The 18346-nt window shown below is 51.0% G+C and overlaps 1 protein-coding gene across 1 annotated transcript in view; it reads left to right on the top strand.

Moving 5' to 3' along the window:
• Window positions 1-9562: 9562 nt before the first annotated feature.
• Window positions 9563-18346, top strand: part of CASKIN1 (CASK interacting protein 1) — a 137569-nt gene continuing 128785 nt past the window's right edge. Inside the window, exon 1 of the mRNA XM_070955320.1 lies at window positions 9563-9656. Coding sequence (XP_070811421.1) covers window positions 9563-9656 — 94 coding nt within the window. The remainder of the gene's footprint in view (window positions 9657-18346) is intronic.

The following is an 18346-nucleotide window of genomic DNA, read 5'->3' as shown; positions in this document are numbered from 1 at the left end:
GGACTAGAAGACCTCCAAAGTCCCTTCCAAGTCTGTAATATTTGTTCAGGTAGAGGAACAGCCGAGCAAGTAATTCCCCCTTTTCTTCCAGTCCACCTAGGTGGGAGGAGGCCCTACAGATTCCCCCCCCCAAGCGAGAAGAGTCTTCCGACTCCTACGCTGGTTCTTTTCAGCGGAAGAAATGTGCACCCGGCCCCCAGTGAAGAATCTGGGTCATTCTCGCACGAGCAGAGCCTCTCCTGAAAGGAGACGCGCCTCTTTGGCACAAAGGCAGCCAGCTTTGTCTCCTGCAGGGAAGAGTTGCCTTCCGCCCAAATGAGGCCGAGTCCCTGTGGCAGATGCTTATGGCTGAATCAGTCCTCTGGCCCTGGGCCTGCAGCCAGCTTTCCCTGGGCAAAAGAACTGGACCATAAGGTAGCCATTCCTTGGGTTTAGGAAGCCCTCGTGCGAAGAGAAAAGAACCCTCAAAGCAAGCGAACGTATATTATTTATTATTATTTATTATTTATTGAATTTCTATACCGCCCTACTCCCAAAGGACTCAGGGCGGTGTACAGCCATGAAATAAAACACATAAATATACAAAATTTAAAATCGAATAAAATAGATTTTCTCTATTTTAGCTATTTCTCTATTTTTCTAGCAGTTTTTCTCTCAACCTCGTCAGCTTAAAGAAGGGTGGACTTGAACTCCCAGAGTTCCCCAGCCAGCTGTTGGAGTTGGAATCCACCCTTCTTAAAGTTGATGAGGTGGAGGAATCCTAGGAAATAGGACACGAAAACCCATTTGTGCTCAGCAGAGGTCCAGTTTCCACAGGGGCAGCAAGGAAAATGGAAGGATTTGTATTCCTCTACGAAGGGGAGAGCTGGTCTCTGACAGAAGGTCACTTGAAGAGACTAGAAGCATTTGAAATGTGGATTTACAGGCGGCTGTTATGTATAAACTGGGTCGACAAACTCAGAAATGAGGAGGTGATAAACCGCCTGGGAAAGCCAAGGGAAATCATCAAAATCATAAAAAAGCAAAAGAATATTTTGGGCAAGTTTAACAGATTTAACAGATTAACAGAGTTGGAAGGGACCTTATAGGTCATCTAGTCCAACCCCCTGCTCAAGCAGGAGACCCTATACCATTTCTGACAAATGGCAGTCCAATCTTTTCTTGAAAATCTCAAGTGATGAAGCTCCCACAACTTTTGAAGGCAACTTCTATTCAATTGGTTGATGGTTCTCACTGTCAGAAAGTTCCTCCTCATTTCTAGGTTGAATCTCTCCTTGATCAGTTTCCATCCATTATTCCGCACGACCCCCAGAAAAAATACGGTATACTTCACTTAATCCTCCAAAGAAAGATTGAAGGCAAACAAGGTCCAGGCAGAAGAACAACATAATGGCTTCAAAATCTAAGGGACTGGGTTTGGACAAAACTCAGCAGCACTTTTTTGTGCTTTTGTTGATAAAAATAGGATCACCAACATGATCGCCAACGTCCAATGATGGATATGGCACAAGAAGATGACGACGACGAAGAAGATGATGATATGCCTTGCGGTCATCTGGTCATTAGACTCTGGGACTGGTTGAGGGCATTTGGAGGCTTATCTGTGCCCTCAGGGTCACCTGAATCCTGTAGTCTACAATTTTTCTGGAAATCCTTCCATTCTCCACTGTTCAATCAGAACTAAAGAAGCTTCTTGGATGAGAAGTGAAATGTCTTCATGCAAAACAAGAAGGTCCAGTTGCCTTTTGAAAGAAAGCATCTTGGGACAACCATGACCTGGATGACAGAGAATCTCCACAGACACTGACCCTGGGGGATACCTTCTGAAAACTCCTAGTAGCTAGATAATAAATGTCCAGTAATATTCCTAGGATAATTTTTTTCAGGTGCATGTTTACTAATCAATAAGTAGGCGAATCAAGATGCTTTTTCTCTTCATGGTAACTGCACAGTATTCAGTGTCGCTGGCCTAGAGACTCAGCAAAGCAGCACATGATTTACAAGCAGATTTATAATTATTTATGATTACTTATATATTTATGTTTGTTTGTTTTTTTAAATTATGTATTATGGTTTGGATTATTCCCATCGGTATCCTCCTGCACAGTTGAAAGCTGCCTGGCCCCTGCCATTAAAGAGCAGGCCCCATAGCATTTGCCAGCTTCCTTCCTCCTCACCCCCAATCTGTGCTTTTAAATATTTTTTTAAAAAAATATTCTTTTGATGAAAAATAAATAAACCGCCAGCCCTCATCTTTCCTTCCAAGGAATCCTCTCGGGTCTCTCCCCCCCCCCCCACACACCTTACTGTCAGGCAGCCCTTTAAAACAGAAATAAAAAGGTAAACCGGAGAACAGAGAGGATTCGGTGGGGTTAGGGAATGGCCGCAAGAAATTGTGCCCAGCTGACCAAGGGATTCAATACTCAAAATGGCGGCCCTAACTCAGTCTCTTGGTCTTACAGCCAAAGGAGTATCCCGTGATTTTTTTTTTCTTCTTCTGTTCAATCAGGTCTCATTCTTGGAGACTAGAGAAATCTCTACGATTCTTTTTTGGCAAGGTTTTTCAGAAGAGGTTTGCCATGTTTCCTAGGCTGGAAGGGGGTGAGTGGTCCAAGGTCACCCAGCTGGCTTCGTGCCCAACTCAGTCTCCTGATTTCTACCCTGATGCCTTCACTACCACACCAATCTGTCTCTCATCCTGTAGTTAATTAGTTGCACACAATTTTTGTTAGGGTGCCTGTGGATAGTTGAGTGAGGGAGAAAGAGAGAGAGAGAAAGGAGAGAGAAAATGAGAGAGAGAAAGAGAGAATGAGAAAGAAAAAAGAATGAGAGAAAGAAAAAGAATGGGAATGAGAGAAAGAATGAGAGAGAATGGGAGAGAGAATGAGAATGAGAGAGAGAAAGAAAGAATGAAAGAGAATGAGAGAGTAAGAGAGGTGTTTGTTCTCATAAGTGATTGTGAATTTCTTGTGGCTGAGCCTTGTTTAGCCTCGTTCCTTGCTCAGCCTTTTCCCCACACCTCCCTGGACCCTGATGGAAAGGTTGGCCCTTTCCTTCCAAGCCCCATCTGTTCTTAGGAATATCTTTGGAGAAGGCAGTGCAGGGCATGGGCAATGCCAAGGAGTTGAAGCCTGTCCTGGGTGCACATCCCACCTATTCAACAAGAAGACCTTCAAACGGCTTGAGGATGAACCGTTAGTTGGACAAATCTGAGAAAGGTCGCACTTTTCTCTTCATGAACTTGAAATCCACTGAGGCTGATAGTTCCTAGATCAAGGGAAGTCTTAAGTTCTACTCCTACTCAGAGCCTCCTCTCAGGCCCTGGGTCCAGCAAGGAGACCAGTCAGGGAATTGGCTGAGATGGAAAGGCTGATGGGCAGAGCAGAGTTTTCAACAGATCACTGAGAGGGGATCCAGGAACCTTTCCTAATAACTTGAAGGTTGCCACTTAGGAGACAACCTTACTCCATCTTAGAATGTTCTGGGTGAGAAGGCGGCAGGTTGTCTTTGAATGTTGGACTACACTATTGCTTTCGTGGATTTTGTTCAAGCAGAAGCTGGATGGAGTTTGGATTCCTGCACTTAGCAGGCAGATACAATAGAACAGAACAGAACAGAATAACAGAGTTGGAAGGGACCTTGGAGGTCTTCTAGTCCAACCCCCTTCTTAGGCAGGAAACCTACATCACTTCAGACAAATGCTTATCCAATCTCTTCTTAAAAACTTCCAGTGTTGGAGGATTCACAACTTCTGCAGGCAAGTTGATCCACTGATTAATTGTTCTCACTGTCAGGAAATTTCTCCTTCATTCCAGGTTGCTTCTCTCCTTGATTAGTTTCCATAGACTGTTTCTTGTCTTGCCTTCCAGTGCTTTGGAACATAAATTGACCCCCTCTTCTTTGTGGCAGCCCCTGAAATATTGGAACACTGCTATCATGTCTCCCCAGGCCTTCTTTTCTTCAGACTAGACATACCCAGTTCCATCATTGGACGGCCTCCAGGGTCAATCCCAATGGAAGAGTTTGATGTCCTGTGAATCTCCAAACTCCTGGACTGGTTGGGTAGTGGAAGAGCCTGTGCTCCATATCAAGGAGCAGACCTTTGGGAGAGCTGTCAGGAGAGGTTGCAGCTGGGCTGACCCAACACACTGGGCTATTGGAGTTTGAAGGGCCCTTGTTTTCTTGCATTGAGGGCAGAAAAACTAAATTAAGAGTGCCCTTTCTGGCCTGAAAAATCCTCTCTCCCTGCTTGCTTGTGAAGAAGACGACAAAAAGCTGCAATTTGGGGGAATCTGTAGAGAGGAAAACCAGACACTTCTCTTAACGCTATGAGATGCTCAAAGAACGTCAAGTCTCAGGGGTGTCCGCAAGGTGTGGTTAAAAGTATCACGATGGGGCCATGATGGCAGCACACACACAAAAACAGAAAGAGCTTCAATTGAAGCATCTTGATTTTTTTGCCATACCTTGCAGATGCCCTGCAAACGTAAACATGTGGCCCAGATTTCTCTAAAATAGTTCTCTCATGTTTCTCCTTCAGAGGAGCCATGTATCTGAACTCAGATGATCTTCTGAAGGTCTCCAAGAAACTTGGGGGTAGAGAAATTGGGTGCCCGATTTTCAGAAATTATCAGGGGGAGGTAAAGGTAAAGGTACCCCTGCACATGTGTGCTAGTCGTTCCCGACTCTAGGGGGCGGTGCTCATCTCCGTTTCAAAGCCGAAGAGCCAGTGCTGTCCTAAGATGTCTCCGTGGTCATGTGGCCAGCATGACTTAACGCTAAAGGTGCACGGAATGCTGTTCCCTTTCCACCAAAGGTGGTCCCTATTTTTCTACTTGCATTTTTTTATGTGCTTTCGAATTGCTAGGTTGGCAGAAGCTGGGACAAGTCATGGGAGCTCACCCTGTTACGCGGCACTAGGGATTCGAACCGCTGAACTAACCTTTCTATTGACAAGCTCAGCGTCTTAGCCACTGAGCCACCGCATTTCTTATCAAGGGGAGAACTACTCTCTAATCCTTTTCCCAGGGTGAAGCTCGCTCCCCTGCCCCAACAGGAACAAAGTCCCCCCTCCCCACCAGGACGGATGGAAGTGGGCACCAGCCAGGCTGCAGGTGATTGGAGAGAAGGCGGGACCCTCTCCCTCACAGCATGGAGAAGTGGAAAAACATCCCACCCACCAGCCTTCGCTTCTCTGAAAAGAACTTTGAAAACAAATTCTATTTTAGAGAGAATAAGAACTGGTAGGCAAAACAGAAAAAAAAAAATCTGCTCGGCAGTGAGTGAAATGAGTCTGCTTTCTAGCTCTTTTTTATTTTATTTTTATTTTTAATTATTTTTAATTCTCATATAGACCCTCCTTTTGCACTCAAGGGTGGTATCTTAAATGTGCCTGGCTTGCACCAAACTCGTCAGCCTTCTCTTGGGCCACTTTCCTTAACATTCTTCAAAAGTTGCCATTTTTTTTTCCTCTCCAGCCACTCTGGAATCTGGGTTTATGCAAAGGAAATAATTGGCTAGACAAAAGAAGATCCGTCCTGCATTGTGTCATCCATATACAGGAAGCCCTCTATGTACGACCACAAATTTTGAGCCCAAAATTTCTGTTGCTAACTGAGACAGTTATTAAGTGAGTTTTGCCCCATTTTGTGACCCTTGCCACAGTTCTTAAGTAAGTCACTGCAGTTCTGAAGTTAATCACATGGTTAAGTGAATCTGGCTTCCCCGTTGACTTTTAACAGAGTAACAGATTCAGATTAACAGAGTTGGAAGGGACCTTGCAGGTCATCTAGTCCAACCCCCCGCCCAAGCAGGAGACTTTACTACACAATTTTTGACAGATGGCAGTCCAGTCTCTTCTTGAAAGGTTCCAGTGATGAAGCTCCCACAACTTCTGAAGGCAACTTCTGTTCCACTGGTTGATTGTTCTCACTGTCAGGAAATTCCTCATTTCCAGGCTGAATCTCTCCTTGATCAGTTTCCATCCATTATTCCTTGTCTGACCTTCAGGTGCCTTGGAAAATAACTTGACTCCCTCCTTTCTGTGGCAGGCCCCCAAATATTGGACCCCTGCTATCCTGTCTCCTGTGGTCCTTCTCATCACTGGACTAGCCAGGCCCAGTTCCTGCAATAGTTCATCGTATGTTTTAGCCTCCAGTCCCCTCATCCTTCTGGTTGCTCTTCTTTGCCCTCTTTCTAGAGTCTCAATATCTTTTTTATAGTGTGGGGATGAAAACTGCATGTAGTATTCTAGGTGTGGCCTTACTAAGGCTTTATAGAGAGATATTAGTACCTCACGTGATCTTGCATGTCAGAAGATTGCAAAAAGTGATCACATGACCCTGGGACACTGCAACCGTCATAAATACATGCCAGTTTCCAGCATCTGAATTTTGATCACATGACCACAGGGGTGCTGCAACAGTCCTAAGTGTGAAAAACCGTCATAAGTCACTTTTTTCAGTCCTGTTGTTAACTTTGGTCAATATACCAATGGTTGTAAGTCAAGGATTACCTGTCGGGAAATACAATGCGGGGATCTTACATGGCAGAGAAGGACTCTGTGCACTGCCTGCCTTCCTGCCCCAATTTCCAGATATTGTAGGGGGAGCAACATGTTAGCCACGGCAGCACAACATCAGAAGAACTCTTGAGTCCCTTTTCCAAATGGGATCCAAAGGCATCAGCTCAGCAAAGCTTCTTTTTGCCTTTTAATAAAGTGCATTAATTGGGAAATGTGCCCCCGTCTGATATGTTTGCTTTTCAGATGTCGGTCTTGGCATTCATTTGCCAAAAGAGCTCTTCTGCTTTCTTCAAAGAAGAAACGAGACCATTCTGAACAGGATCGAGTGCCATGGAAGGGCAAATCGGCCACCGAAAGTCATTTTCCAAACTAATAAATTGCTTACTGATGGGACAGAATTCTCATTCTCCAACTGAGACTCTTCTAAGATGGGGAATCAGTCTCTTGTTGATGGCTCTTCTTATGCAGGATACTTTAAGCCAGGGGTCTCCAATTTTGACAACTTTAATCCTGGAGAACTTCAATTCCCAGAATTCTGGAAGTTAAAGTCCTCCAGGCTTAAAGTTGCCAAGGTTGGAGACCCCTGCATTAAGCAGAGTTTCTCAACCTTGGCAGCTTTCGGATGGGTGGACTTCAACTCCCAGAATTCTCCAGCCGGCTGGGGAATTCTGGGAGTTGAAGTCCACCCATCCGAAAGCTGCCAAGGTTGAGAAATGCTGGTTAAAGTGGCAGCCTGGGCCACCTTGCCCTGATTTTTGGAAAAAGAAACCATTTCTTTACAGGTGGGACTTAACCACTGCCAGCCCCCACAGCTTCACAATCCTTCCTTCTTTCCTTCCAACCACGGGGCAGGGGTAAGTGGGGAGATGCTGGCGAATATCACTCTGCTAAACAAATCATTCCGTCAACACTGTCAAACTATTTACTAAGTCTGCACTACTATTAATCTTCTCATCGTTCCCACCACCCATCTCCTCCCACTTATGATGGTATGACTGTAATTTTGTTGCTTGTATCCTTACGATTTAGATTGATGTTGTTTCCTGATTACTTGTTTGTACCTGATGACTATCATTAAGTGTTGTATCTTATGATTCTTGACGAAGGTATCTTTTCTTTTATGTACACTGAGAGCATATGCACCAAAGACAAATTCCTTGTGTGTCCAATCACACTTGGCCAATAAATAATTCAATTCAATTCAATTCAATTCAATTAATTCAATTCAATTCAATTCAATTCAATTCTATTCTATTCTAATAATTCTATTCTATTCAATTCTATTCTATTCTATTCTATTTCTATTCTAATAATTCAATTCAATTCAATTCAATTCAATTCAATTCAATTCAATTCAATTCAATTCAATTCTATTCTATTCTATTCTATTCTATTCTATTCAATTCAATTCTATTCTTCTTAGGGAAACTTATCCTAGTCCAGCCAAAGGACAAGAAATGGAGGCTCTGTTGCTTCAACCAATGTTTCCCTCCCACCGTTAAACTGAAAATGTTTTCCTGGAACTCTCAGCCCCCTGTCTTAGAAATGGGGGGCAGGGATGGGGGGAGGGGAAAGGCCACAAGACCACCTTGTCTCTTGCAGGGCTGAGTGGAGAGACCAACAGCTAAAGGTCCTTCCCCGGGCTCAGTGCAAGTTGACTCACCGGTCCCCAAAGGCAGCCAGAGGGCTGGATTCACTAAACCACGGCTTGTTTGAAACAAGGTTTACCGCCAAAACACCAGTGGCTAAGTCCGCACATGGTGTTCCGTGGGTAAAACGCGATGGCACCGACTGATAGGCAATTCCCACTGGAGAGTTTTGCAGGCTGTGGAAACCCACCAGGGAGCCCGCCGGCTGAGCAGGGGCTGCGCTTGGGAGCATCCGAGGGGCTGGGGGGGGAATCTCCATGGGGCGATTTGGAGCTGCCAGCCAGGGCTGAGTAGCTGCCACGATCGCTGCGGGAGGGGGGGATTGGGCCGATTTTTTGGAGGAGCCCGGGGAGAGCCGAGGGGGCCCCCAGCGGTCCCTGGCCCTCCATCACCTCGTCCCACTTCGGAACCGTCCTGGTTGCAGGAATCGCCTCCCCGGGCAAACCAGCCCGCCATCACCCCGAGGTCCCGTTGCCCTTCGCTCCCATCCAGGCAGTCCCGGCCGGCTTCCCCGACGACCCCGCTCGGCTCCCCCTTTCCTCCCGCGCGCCCTCGGAGGCTCCGCCGTTGCGCCTCGCCTGTCGGCCCGGACGGGTCCCGCTTGGGCTCCGGCCGCAGGAGCTGCCGCCAAGCCCTCTGCACATGTTCGGCGGCCTCCCGTCGCAGCACAGATCCGCCGACTCCGCAGGGCCTCGGCCGCCCTTCACCGCCCAACAGCTCCGCCGCCGGCACGGCTGGCTTAGGCGCGCCGAGCGCTCTGCACGTCCGTAGAGGCGCTCTCGCCCGGCTCCTCCGCGCGGCTCCCCGATGCCCGGGCTCGGGCCTTCCGGGGAGGGGGCTCGGCCGGCGCCCCCCGCCCGAGCCGCGCGAAGCGGGAGCCGCCTCCTTCCCGAGCGACGCCTCAGCAGGACCGCGGCAGCGGCGCGGGAGAGACGAGCCAGGCGCAGCTCCGGCGCGGCCGGCCATGGAAGGCTCGTCGCCGGCTCCGGCCAGGCTCTTGGCGGCCGCGGCCGCGGCGGGGAGCCGGCTCGGCCCGAGCGGCCAGGAGTGAGGACGCCGCCGCCGCCGCCGCTGCAGAGGAGGAGGCGGCGGTGGCTGTGCTGAGCGAGCCCCCGCCGGAGCCCGGCAGCCGACTTGTCCCCGCCCGCCCGCCGGCGAGGCGCTGCGCCCCGGCCGCGCGTCTCCATTGCGCGTCGCGACCGCGGCAGCCGCTGCAGCAAAGGAGCCGCCGCCGCCGCCGCCCCGTCCCGCCCCGAGCCCGGCACCTCCCGCAGCCCCCATCGCCGCCGGCTGGGGCGCGGCCGGGCATGAGCCGCCCCTGAGGACCCCGCCCGGGCCAGCCCCGCAGCCCAGCCCAGCCCAGCCGCCGCCGCCGCCGCCGCCGCTCGCCATGGGCAAGGACCAGGAGCTGATGCAGGCGGTGAAGGCGGAGGACGTCGGCGCGGTGCAGAAGCTGCTGCAGAGGCCCAAGCCGGGCAAAGCCAGTGAGTGCGCGGCGGCGGGAGGGCGGCGGGGGATGCCAGGCCGGGCTCGGCTGTCCCGCGCGGGGGGCCGGGAGCGGGACGCCCCACCGGGGAAGGAGGGAGGGAGGGAGGCTCGTCCTGCTCGCCAGCCCCGGAGGTCCGGCCGGGCTAGTCCCGCGCCGCCTCCTCCTCCTCCTCCTCCAGCCCCGTCGCCGGAGCCAGCTGGACGTCCGGTGCCCCGCGAGGCGCCGCTGCCCTCCTGCCGCCGCCGGGGCTCTTCGGGCTCTGTCCGGAACGTGCCCGGTTCGGCGCCCCCACCTGCCGCTGCCCCTTGACGCGGCGGGCCCGGGGAAGCGGCTGCGGGTCGCGGAGGGAAATGAAATGAAATGCCGCGTTTACGCGCTGCTCCCGCTGCTGCTCCACCCCCTCCGGGCGGCAGGCTGGCATCGGGGCTGGGAGTGGAAAGGCACCCTTGGAACAGGTGGATGCCCGTCTCTTCAACTGGGCGGAGGGGGGCAGAGAGAGAGAGAGAGAGAGAGAGTCACCCCCGGGAGCTGCCCTGATTGTGCCGCCTTTGGCTGTCACTAAGGGGGCAGAGGCCGGCTGGAGAGGCCTGGGGTGGCCGAGCAGAGCGAGGGGCATCGGGGCCCGGTGCCAAGGCTGGATGCAGCACGGAGGAGCACCCAGCCCTGGCTTGGCTCTGCCTGCAGCTGGGACAGGGCCAGCTCTCTGCTGTGCTTCTCCCTTCTGTGCTCTGCAAGCGTGAGACCACTTGGCCAGCAAAGCAAGCCTTGGCACAGGGTGTGGGCATCCTTCCCAGGATGGCCTCTCCGATCTGGCTGCCTCTCCAGCCTGGTGCCTTCCTCTCGGCCATTGCTCCTGCGGCCAGGCCTCTCTGCTCGCTGTCCTTCACTGACCCCCACGGGTTAGTGCTGCTTCCCTTCCAGCCCTCCTCCAGGCAAGCCGGAGTACTGCAGGTCCCATCTGCCTTCTCCAGCCTCCCTTCAGGTGTGTGAGTTCCAATGCCTAGAATTCCCAGCAGCGGCCTGATTGGCTCGGGAGTTCTGGAGAGAAGGCTGCTGGTTGGGGATGAAGGGAGCCCAGCCAGTCTACCTGGAGGTCGCTGCTGAGCACCGGTGCCACATTGGTAGCAGAGCGTTTGGAAGAGTCTGTGTTTCTAATCCCTGGGGGTGAACGATGGAGACCATTTTTGGTGTGGGAGAAAAAAAGAATTGGGGAGCCTGAGGTTTAAACCTTTCTTCTGGACTTCCCTGCCTTGCTGGAGACAAGAACTGGGGCCCAGCCTCCATTAGAAGGTGGTCAGTTTCCCAGTTTCAAACCTCAGGCGTGTCCTGAGAAGAGGAGAGGCCTCCTGGCCAGTTCAAAATGCAACGCCCACTGGGGGACATTTCTGCCAGCCGGTTGGACAGCCTCAGAGCTAAACTGAGAGACAGTCTAGATCAGGGGTCTCCAACCTTGGCAACTTTAAGAATTGTGGACTTCAACTCCCAGAATTCCTGGGAGTTGAAGTCCACAACTCTTAAAGTTGCCAAGGTTGGAGACCCCGGGTCTAGATGATGAAGAAGCTCTGAGATACTTGGTAGTCCCCCGTGGGGTGGACAGGTGCCCTAGATGCCAGAACATGGGGCTGCTTCACCCAGTGGAGGAGAAGACCTCTTAGACCGGTGTTCCTTAAGCTTGGCAACTTTAAAGATGTGTGGACTTCAACTCCCAGAATTCCCCAAGCTGAGGAATTCTGGGAGTTGAAGTCTACTCATCTTAAAAATGCCAAGCCGGAGAAACGCTTTCCCAGACTGATGCCAATGAATGGTTCCCTTTGCATGGAGCTTGTGGGTCGCTTGGCAGTCTGTCTGTCTGGGCGCTTCACCTTCTTTCCCGCAGTGGCCACTCCTGTTTTTCTCCTACTCTTTTTCCTAGAAGTCTCTCCTGTTCCAGTGACACACTGGCTTTGGGGGTGAGCGTGTGGTTCTGTGTTGAGGATTGGGGGGGAGGGGGAAGAAGCAGGAGCTCTGGGCCACCAGCCAACGCTTTTCAGAGTTGATGCTTGAGCTGTTGCATTTTTGTGAGCACCTGAGACCTGTGGGATTGTAAGCAGCACTAACCTTGGACCCCTTCCCCCCCACCATAGAACAGCACCTGTTGCCTTTGCATGCCAGTCTATGGAGGGTTCGGAAGCCCCCCTCAGAAAGAAACTCAGAAGGTGCTGTGGGAAGCCTGGTTTGACAGCATGGGATATGAAGGGTTTCATTCAAACACGGAACATGTGAATTCAGCCTGCAGGCCATTCCTGGGATTTGATGGTGCTCCTGTTGTGTCCAGGCTTAAGGGCAGACATAGGCAACACCTGTTTCATGCATGCTAGATAGAGCCACATTGGGGGTCAGAGCTGGGAAGGGAAGAATCCCACTTCTAGCTTGTGGGGAGCTGAAATAGTGAATGGCCCCTGTGGGGGATGGCTGCAGCCTCAGGGCCCCCAAGCAGGATCGATGGGAGACTTCAGGGAGTCCCAGGGCTCTGGGCTAGATTGGAAAGTTTTTGAAGAGGCGGCAGCTCATACGATGGTTTAGGGTTGAGCTTGACTTTAGGATATCCTTGCCTTTGGGACTTTCCAGGCAGTAAAGTCCCATCCAATCTTTCCCCTCGTGCCCCCAGACTCTGGAAACGTTGCCCAGAAGCAAAGTGGACTGTGAAAATTGCTTGTGAGGTTCAGGGCTGGAGAGAAGAGTTACTGAGACCTTGTCAACTTGCTCGGCCTCTGTGACCCGGTTGAACTCCCCGGCTGATGGATGGTGTCTCCTGCCATCCACAGAAGAGGACTCAGGCTGTGTTGGGCTGGAAAGGAGGCGGACTGCTTTTTGCTAGAGAGATTTTCCTAAAAATGTGGTGTGAGCTGGTGGGTTTTCCTCCAGGTCAGCAGATACGGGTGAAGGAAGGAGCTCTGTGGCCCCCTTTCCTAGCCCAAAGCCTTCTGCATCTATAAGAGGACAACTTTCCAGCCAAGCATGATGGATTTTGTAGTCCAAGGCATGGCAGTGACAGCTGGGGAATTTCCTTCTCCGCCATTAGTGGAGGCCAGGGGAAGCTCTGGTGGGCTGGACCCAAGCTGGGTGTCTCAGTCTGGAGGTGGGGTGTGGGGGTTCAGGAAGCCGGTGCTGGAGAAGAGAGCCTGGCAAACCAGGGCTTGTGCCCACCAGCCACAAGGAATGTAGCTGGCTTTGGGCACTTATTCGGCACTTCCGGAGACTTTGAGCCTTTAGGAGGCTCCGCCACAGTTCCCAGGGGACGTCGCTTCCCAGGGTGGATGTCCTCAGTTCACTCTGATTTGAAACTTGAAATTCGGCTGAAATTTGACTAGGAGATAGTCATTATAATTTGCAGCGGATAGATAGCCTAAGACCGTGATGGCAAACCTATGGCACGGGTGCCACAGGTGGCACACGGAGCCATATCTGTGGGCATACATGCATTGCCCTACCTCAGTCCAGCACGCATGTGCGCGCTGGCCAGCTGATTTTCAGGCCTTCTGGGCCCACCAGAAGTCGGGAAATGGGCTGTTTCCGGGCCTCTGCAGGGTCTCCGGGGAGGTGGGGAAGGCCATTTTCGCCCTCCCCAGGCTCCTAGAAAGCCTCTGGAGCCTGGGGAGGGCAAAAAATGGGCCTACCGGGCCCACTGTGCCATCACGTACCAAAAGCGGGGGGAGAGTGGGGAGGGTCACGTGTGCATGCGTGGGAGGACGGGGCGCATTGAATTATGGTTGTGGGCACACGTGTGCGCAATTCCCCCCCCCCCACTCCGCCCGCTTTTGGCACGCGATGGCAAAAAGGTTAGCCATCACTGGCCTAAGAAATGCTTTGAAAATTTGGATCATCTCTGGAGATTGTTTTGTTAAAAAATACGTTATGCTCCCTTTTGGTGTTAATGAAGATTTTGCTAATCGGTTGATTTGCTTGGCAATGCAGCTCAGGTAGTTTGCCACGTTGGTGGTAATTCCGGCAAAGAAACATTTGGGAGAAGTTGGATCAGGGATGAAATCCAGCAGGTTCTGACAGGTTCTGGAGAACCGGTAGCGGAAATTTTGAGTAATTTGGAGAACCGGCAAATACCACCTCTGGCTGGCCCCAGAGTGGGGTGGAAATGGAGATTTTGCAGTATCTTTCTCCTGCCACACCCACAGAACCAGTAGTAAAAAAAATTGGATTTCACCACTGGGTTGCCTGTTACAATGTGAGCAGCAAAGTCTTGATTAAAAAGTATATTCAGGGCAAAAAAAAATATGTGTGTTTGCAAGTGTATATCTCTTCTCTTGCCTTTCACATCCAATAAAATTAGATATTTCAGGGGTTGGGGCTTCTCCGGGGTTGTAAGGCAGCATTTGTGCTCGAGAAGTCAGCCAAGAAGAGCTTTTGGGGTCCCAGTGTTCCCCAAAAGCCTGCTCCGTCCCTGTCCTGGGGGGGGTCTCCTCCCATCCTGGGGCTTCACTGAGAGGGATGCAGACAGCCTGACTAGGTGGCTCAGTGGCTAAAGACACTGAGCTTGTCGATCAGGAAGGTCGGCAGTTCGGCGGTTCAAATCCCTGGTACAGGTCTCCTGCATGAGCAGGGGGTTGGACTAGATTATCTCAAAGGTTCCTTTCAACTCTGTTACTGTTACTGTTACTTCTAGCCAGAGGCCCTTTCAGGAAGAGGAGAGATTGAGCTCTCCGCTCAGTTAAGTGAGCTCCACTGGCAGTTTGGGGTTGCTCGTTCACAGCCTGGCCTACCTTACAGGGTTGTTGTGGGGTAGCCTAAGGAGCCTAAGGAGAAATCCCCAGGTGTATTTCTCAGAGGGAGGATTCTATATGCTGCGTTCTTCGGATATACTGGGTGATAAAGAAGGAGGAGAACTTCCTCCGAGGCCCTCCTGAATCACAGAATCCTAGGGCTAGAAGGGGCCTTAGAGGTCTTCTAGTCCAACCCCCTGCCCAAGGCAGGAATCCTTATTTCATTCCAGACACATGTCGATCCAATCTTTTCTTGAAAATCTCCAGCAATGGAGCACTCAAACGCTTTTTCCATTGATTGAGCGTTCTCACTTCCAGAGTCACCTTCCTTAAAAACAGCTCCGCCTTTATTTTTTTTTTAAACTCCTTTTATCAGCTTCAGGAACGAGCCCTTCTTAGCTGTGGCCCCCACTTAAAAGGCATGTGCAACTACTCCTTCCTGGCTGTGTGTCCTCCAGTGCCAAAGCCACCTTGTGCAATCTCCTCCTCCTTCATAATAGGCATTTTCCTACTACTCTCTTCTGCTTTACTGCAGGGGTCTCCAACCTTGGCAACTTTAAGACCTGTGGACTTCAACTCCCAGAATTCCTCAGCCAGCAAAGCTGGCTGAGGAACTCTGGGAATTGAAGTCCACAGGTCTTAAAGTTGCCAAGGTTGGAGACCCCTACTTTACTGGACTATGGCTATTGTCTGCTGCCCAGCTAGGTAGCAGCATCCAGTCACCTTTCACTGATCCGAAGAAAACTAAGGTAAACTTCAGGTATTTGGATGGGGGACCACCAGGAGATCCCAGGGTCTACCTCTCACCAGGACTGAAAAGTAAACAAAAAATTCTGAGGAAGAAGGGTACGACAGCCAGGTTGTGGCCAAGATACGTAGTATGATAGACTTGCCTAGCCGGCACAACGTGCAACAATTTAATATTGGTGCAATATATTATAATGTAATGTTATGCACATACATGTATAGAGGATTGTGTGTTCGTTAATATGATTTACTGGGTTAGGGGTTTTCTTTCTTTCACAGTGAGTTATTGAGACGTATGTGTGTTTGGGGGGCTGCAGTAAGGGAGGCTCAGCCAATCTCATTGTACACATGTTGTGCATTGACAATAAAGATTTGAATTTTTTTTTAAAAAGATGCTAACGCAGCATCTCTACAAAGACACTAAAAGTCGAGTTTTGACTCCAAGAAGAATTTATTTTTCACTGTTAGGTGCTTGAAACAGCTGTAAAAACTCAGGCAGAAAAGTGAGATATAACCCAGGGGTGGGTTTCAAATTTTTTTAATACCGGTTCTGTGGGTGTGGCTTGGTGGGCGTGGCATGGCTTGGTGGGCGTGGCTTGGTGGGCATGGCAGGGGAAGGATACTGTGAAATCTCCATTCCCTCCCCACTCCAGGGGAAGGATACTGCAAAATCTCCATTTCCTCCCGATCAGTTGGGACTCGGGAGGCAGAGAATAGAAGGGGGTGGGGCCAGCCAGAGGTGGTATTTACCGGTTCTCCAAACTACTCAAAATTTCTGCTACCGGTTCTCCAGAACTGATCAGAACCTGAAACCCACCTCTGATATAACCCCAACAATAATATGTTGGAGATGCAGCTCAAAGACTGCTGGAACTTGCATTCCCACCTCCTCAAAGGCTCGTCGCTGGCTGCTTAGTTGATTATGCAGCCATGGGTGATTTCGCCGCTGAATGCGGAAAACTTTAAAATGTGTTTGCAATTTTCAGAGCCTTTCGCTGTTTGCCATGCGACGTTGCTGATTATTCTTTCCCCACTGGGCTTGTTTTAATTTCTTTCTGATTTTAAATGGCTTAATTGTGTTTATGCATTCAAGGGTTTTAAACTTTATTTTGTGGACTGCTAAGAACATGTCTGCTATTGGGCCACGTAAAACGGCAATAAAGAAATTAGTAACCGAACATAAAAGAATGGGTCAGTTACCTACAGAATCTCCACCAGGCTTTTGATTGGTGTTGGCTACCCAGCCACTGACAAAGCCTCTCTCTGAGCCACATGTGAGGGTCCCATATTCCAGCCCTACCATGGTCCGGTCAGGGAGCTTCTCCAAGACAAAGGTATGCCAACCAGAGGGTCACTCCAGGCATGTTTGGGGCAGGGGTGGGTTCTACTTACCTTTACTACCGGTTTGCAATAGGGCTGTGCGCGCGCGCACTCTTCTGCGTCAGGGTCAGTGGGCGGAGCAGAGCCTCCCGCCGGTTTTACTACCGGTTTATTTATTTATTTATTAAATTTTTATACCGCCCTTCTCCCGAAGGACTTAGGGCGGTGTACAGCCAAGATAAAAAAACAACAATATAAAAGTTAAAAACAATTTAAAATTATTAAATATTTTGGCCAATAATCTAAAATAAATTAACTCATTAAAATAATATTTTAGGCCAGCCCTGCTTGATGGAATAATAGTGTTTTAAGGGCGCGGCGAAAGGTACAAAGGTCGGGAATCCGACGAATCTCCTGGGGCAGCTCGTTCCAGAGGGCAGGTGCCCCCACAGAGAAGGCTCTCCCCCTGGGGGTCGCCAGTCGACACTGTCTAACCGACGGCACCGTGAGGAGACCCTCTCTGTGGGAGCATACTGGTCGATGGGAGGCTATCGGAGGCAGAAGGCGGTCTCGTAAGTACCCAGGTCCTATGCCATGGAGCGCTTTAAAGGTAGCGACCAACACCTTGAATCGCACCCGGAAGACCACCGGGAGCCAGTGCAGCTCGCGCAGGAACGGTGTTACATGGGAGCATCGAGTCGCCCCCATAATCACCCACGCAGCCGCATTCTGGACCAGCTGGAGCCTCCGGGTGCTCTTCAAGGGAAGCCCCATGTAGAGAGTGTTACAATAGTCCAGACGGGAAGTGATGAGGGCGTGAGTGACCGTGCGCAAGGCGTCCCGGTCCAGAAAGGTGTGAACTATAGAACCGGTGCAAATCCACCACTGGTTTGGGGGCCCCCCTCTAAAAAAGAGGGATGGGGTCAGGGCATGCTTGGGGAGGAGGCCTTGGGCATTTTAAGGGATTACCTGCGTCTTTAATTGTAGGAGGGCAACTGTGGTAGTCAGTGATGGTCCTAAATAAGGAGGAATTTGCAAGCGCCTTTTCAGACTCAAAAGCCTAAGCTTTCGTGAGGTTTAATAAAACCTGCTTTGATCAAATCTGTGAGTCTAAAATGATGCTCCCACTCTCCTCTGGAGGATTTTTGTCCCCTAAAAGCTTCGTACACAGACCTCAAATGCAACCACAACTCTCCTGTTTCATGGAAGGGACCTTGGAGGTCTTCTAGACCAACCCAGTGGAGGGCTGCTGCCGGTTCGGACCAGTTCAGGTGAACCAGTAGTTGCAACCTGCGAGTCGGTCCGCCCACCTGCCTGGGCGCAATCCCATCCTGTATCGCTGTGTTTTTGACGCCGCGTGCACGTGTGGAAGGCAGGCGCAAGCGAATTGCCGTGTTTCGTGACGCTGCACGCATGCGTGGATCACATTTCCAGTTGCTGGGCGAACTGGTTGTTACAGTATATGACGCCCACCTTTGGCCCAACTGCCTGCTCAAGGCAGGAAGCCCTATACCAGTGATGGCTAACCTTTTTGTCGTCACGTGCCAAAAGTGGGGGTCACGTGCGGGGGGGGGGGGTCGCAGGCATGCATGCCCACACCCATAATCCAATGACCCACCCACCCCTGTGTTTGTGCTCCTCCCGCTTTTGGCACGTGACGGCAAAAAGGTTACTGGTGGGCCTGGAAGTCCCGTTTTTCGCCCTCCCCAGGCTCCAGAGGCTTTCTTGGAGCCTGGGGATGGTGAAAACAGCCTTCCCCACCCCCTCCATGGCCCTCTGTAGGCTGGAAATGGCCCATTTCCTGACTTCCGGTAGGCCCAGAAGGCCCAAAATCAGCTGGCCAGCGAACACATGTGTGCTGGAG

The sequence above is a fragment of the Pituophis catenifer genome, unplaced genomic scaffold, assembly GCF_029215685.1.
Source record: "Pituophis catenifer annectens isolate HBS135680 unplaced genomic scaffold, rPitCat1.0.hap2 SCAF_16, whole genome shotgun sequence".
Taxonomy (NCBI): Eukaryota; Metazoa; Chordata; class Lepidosauria; order Squamata; family Colubridae; genus Pituophis; species Pituophis catenifer.
The sequence above is the reverse complement of the archived record's forward strand: the minus strand, read 5'-3'. Positions and strand labels throughout refer to the sequence as shown.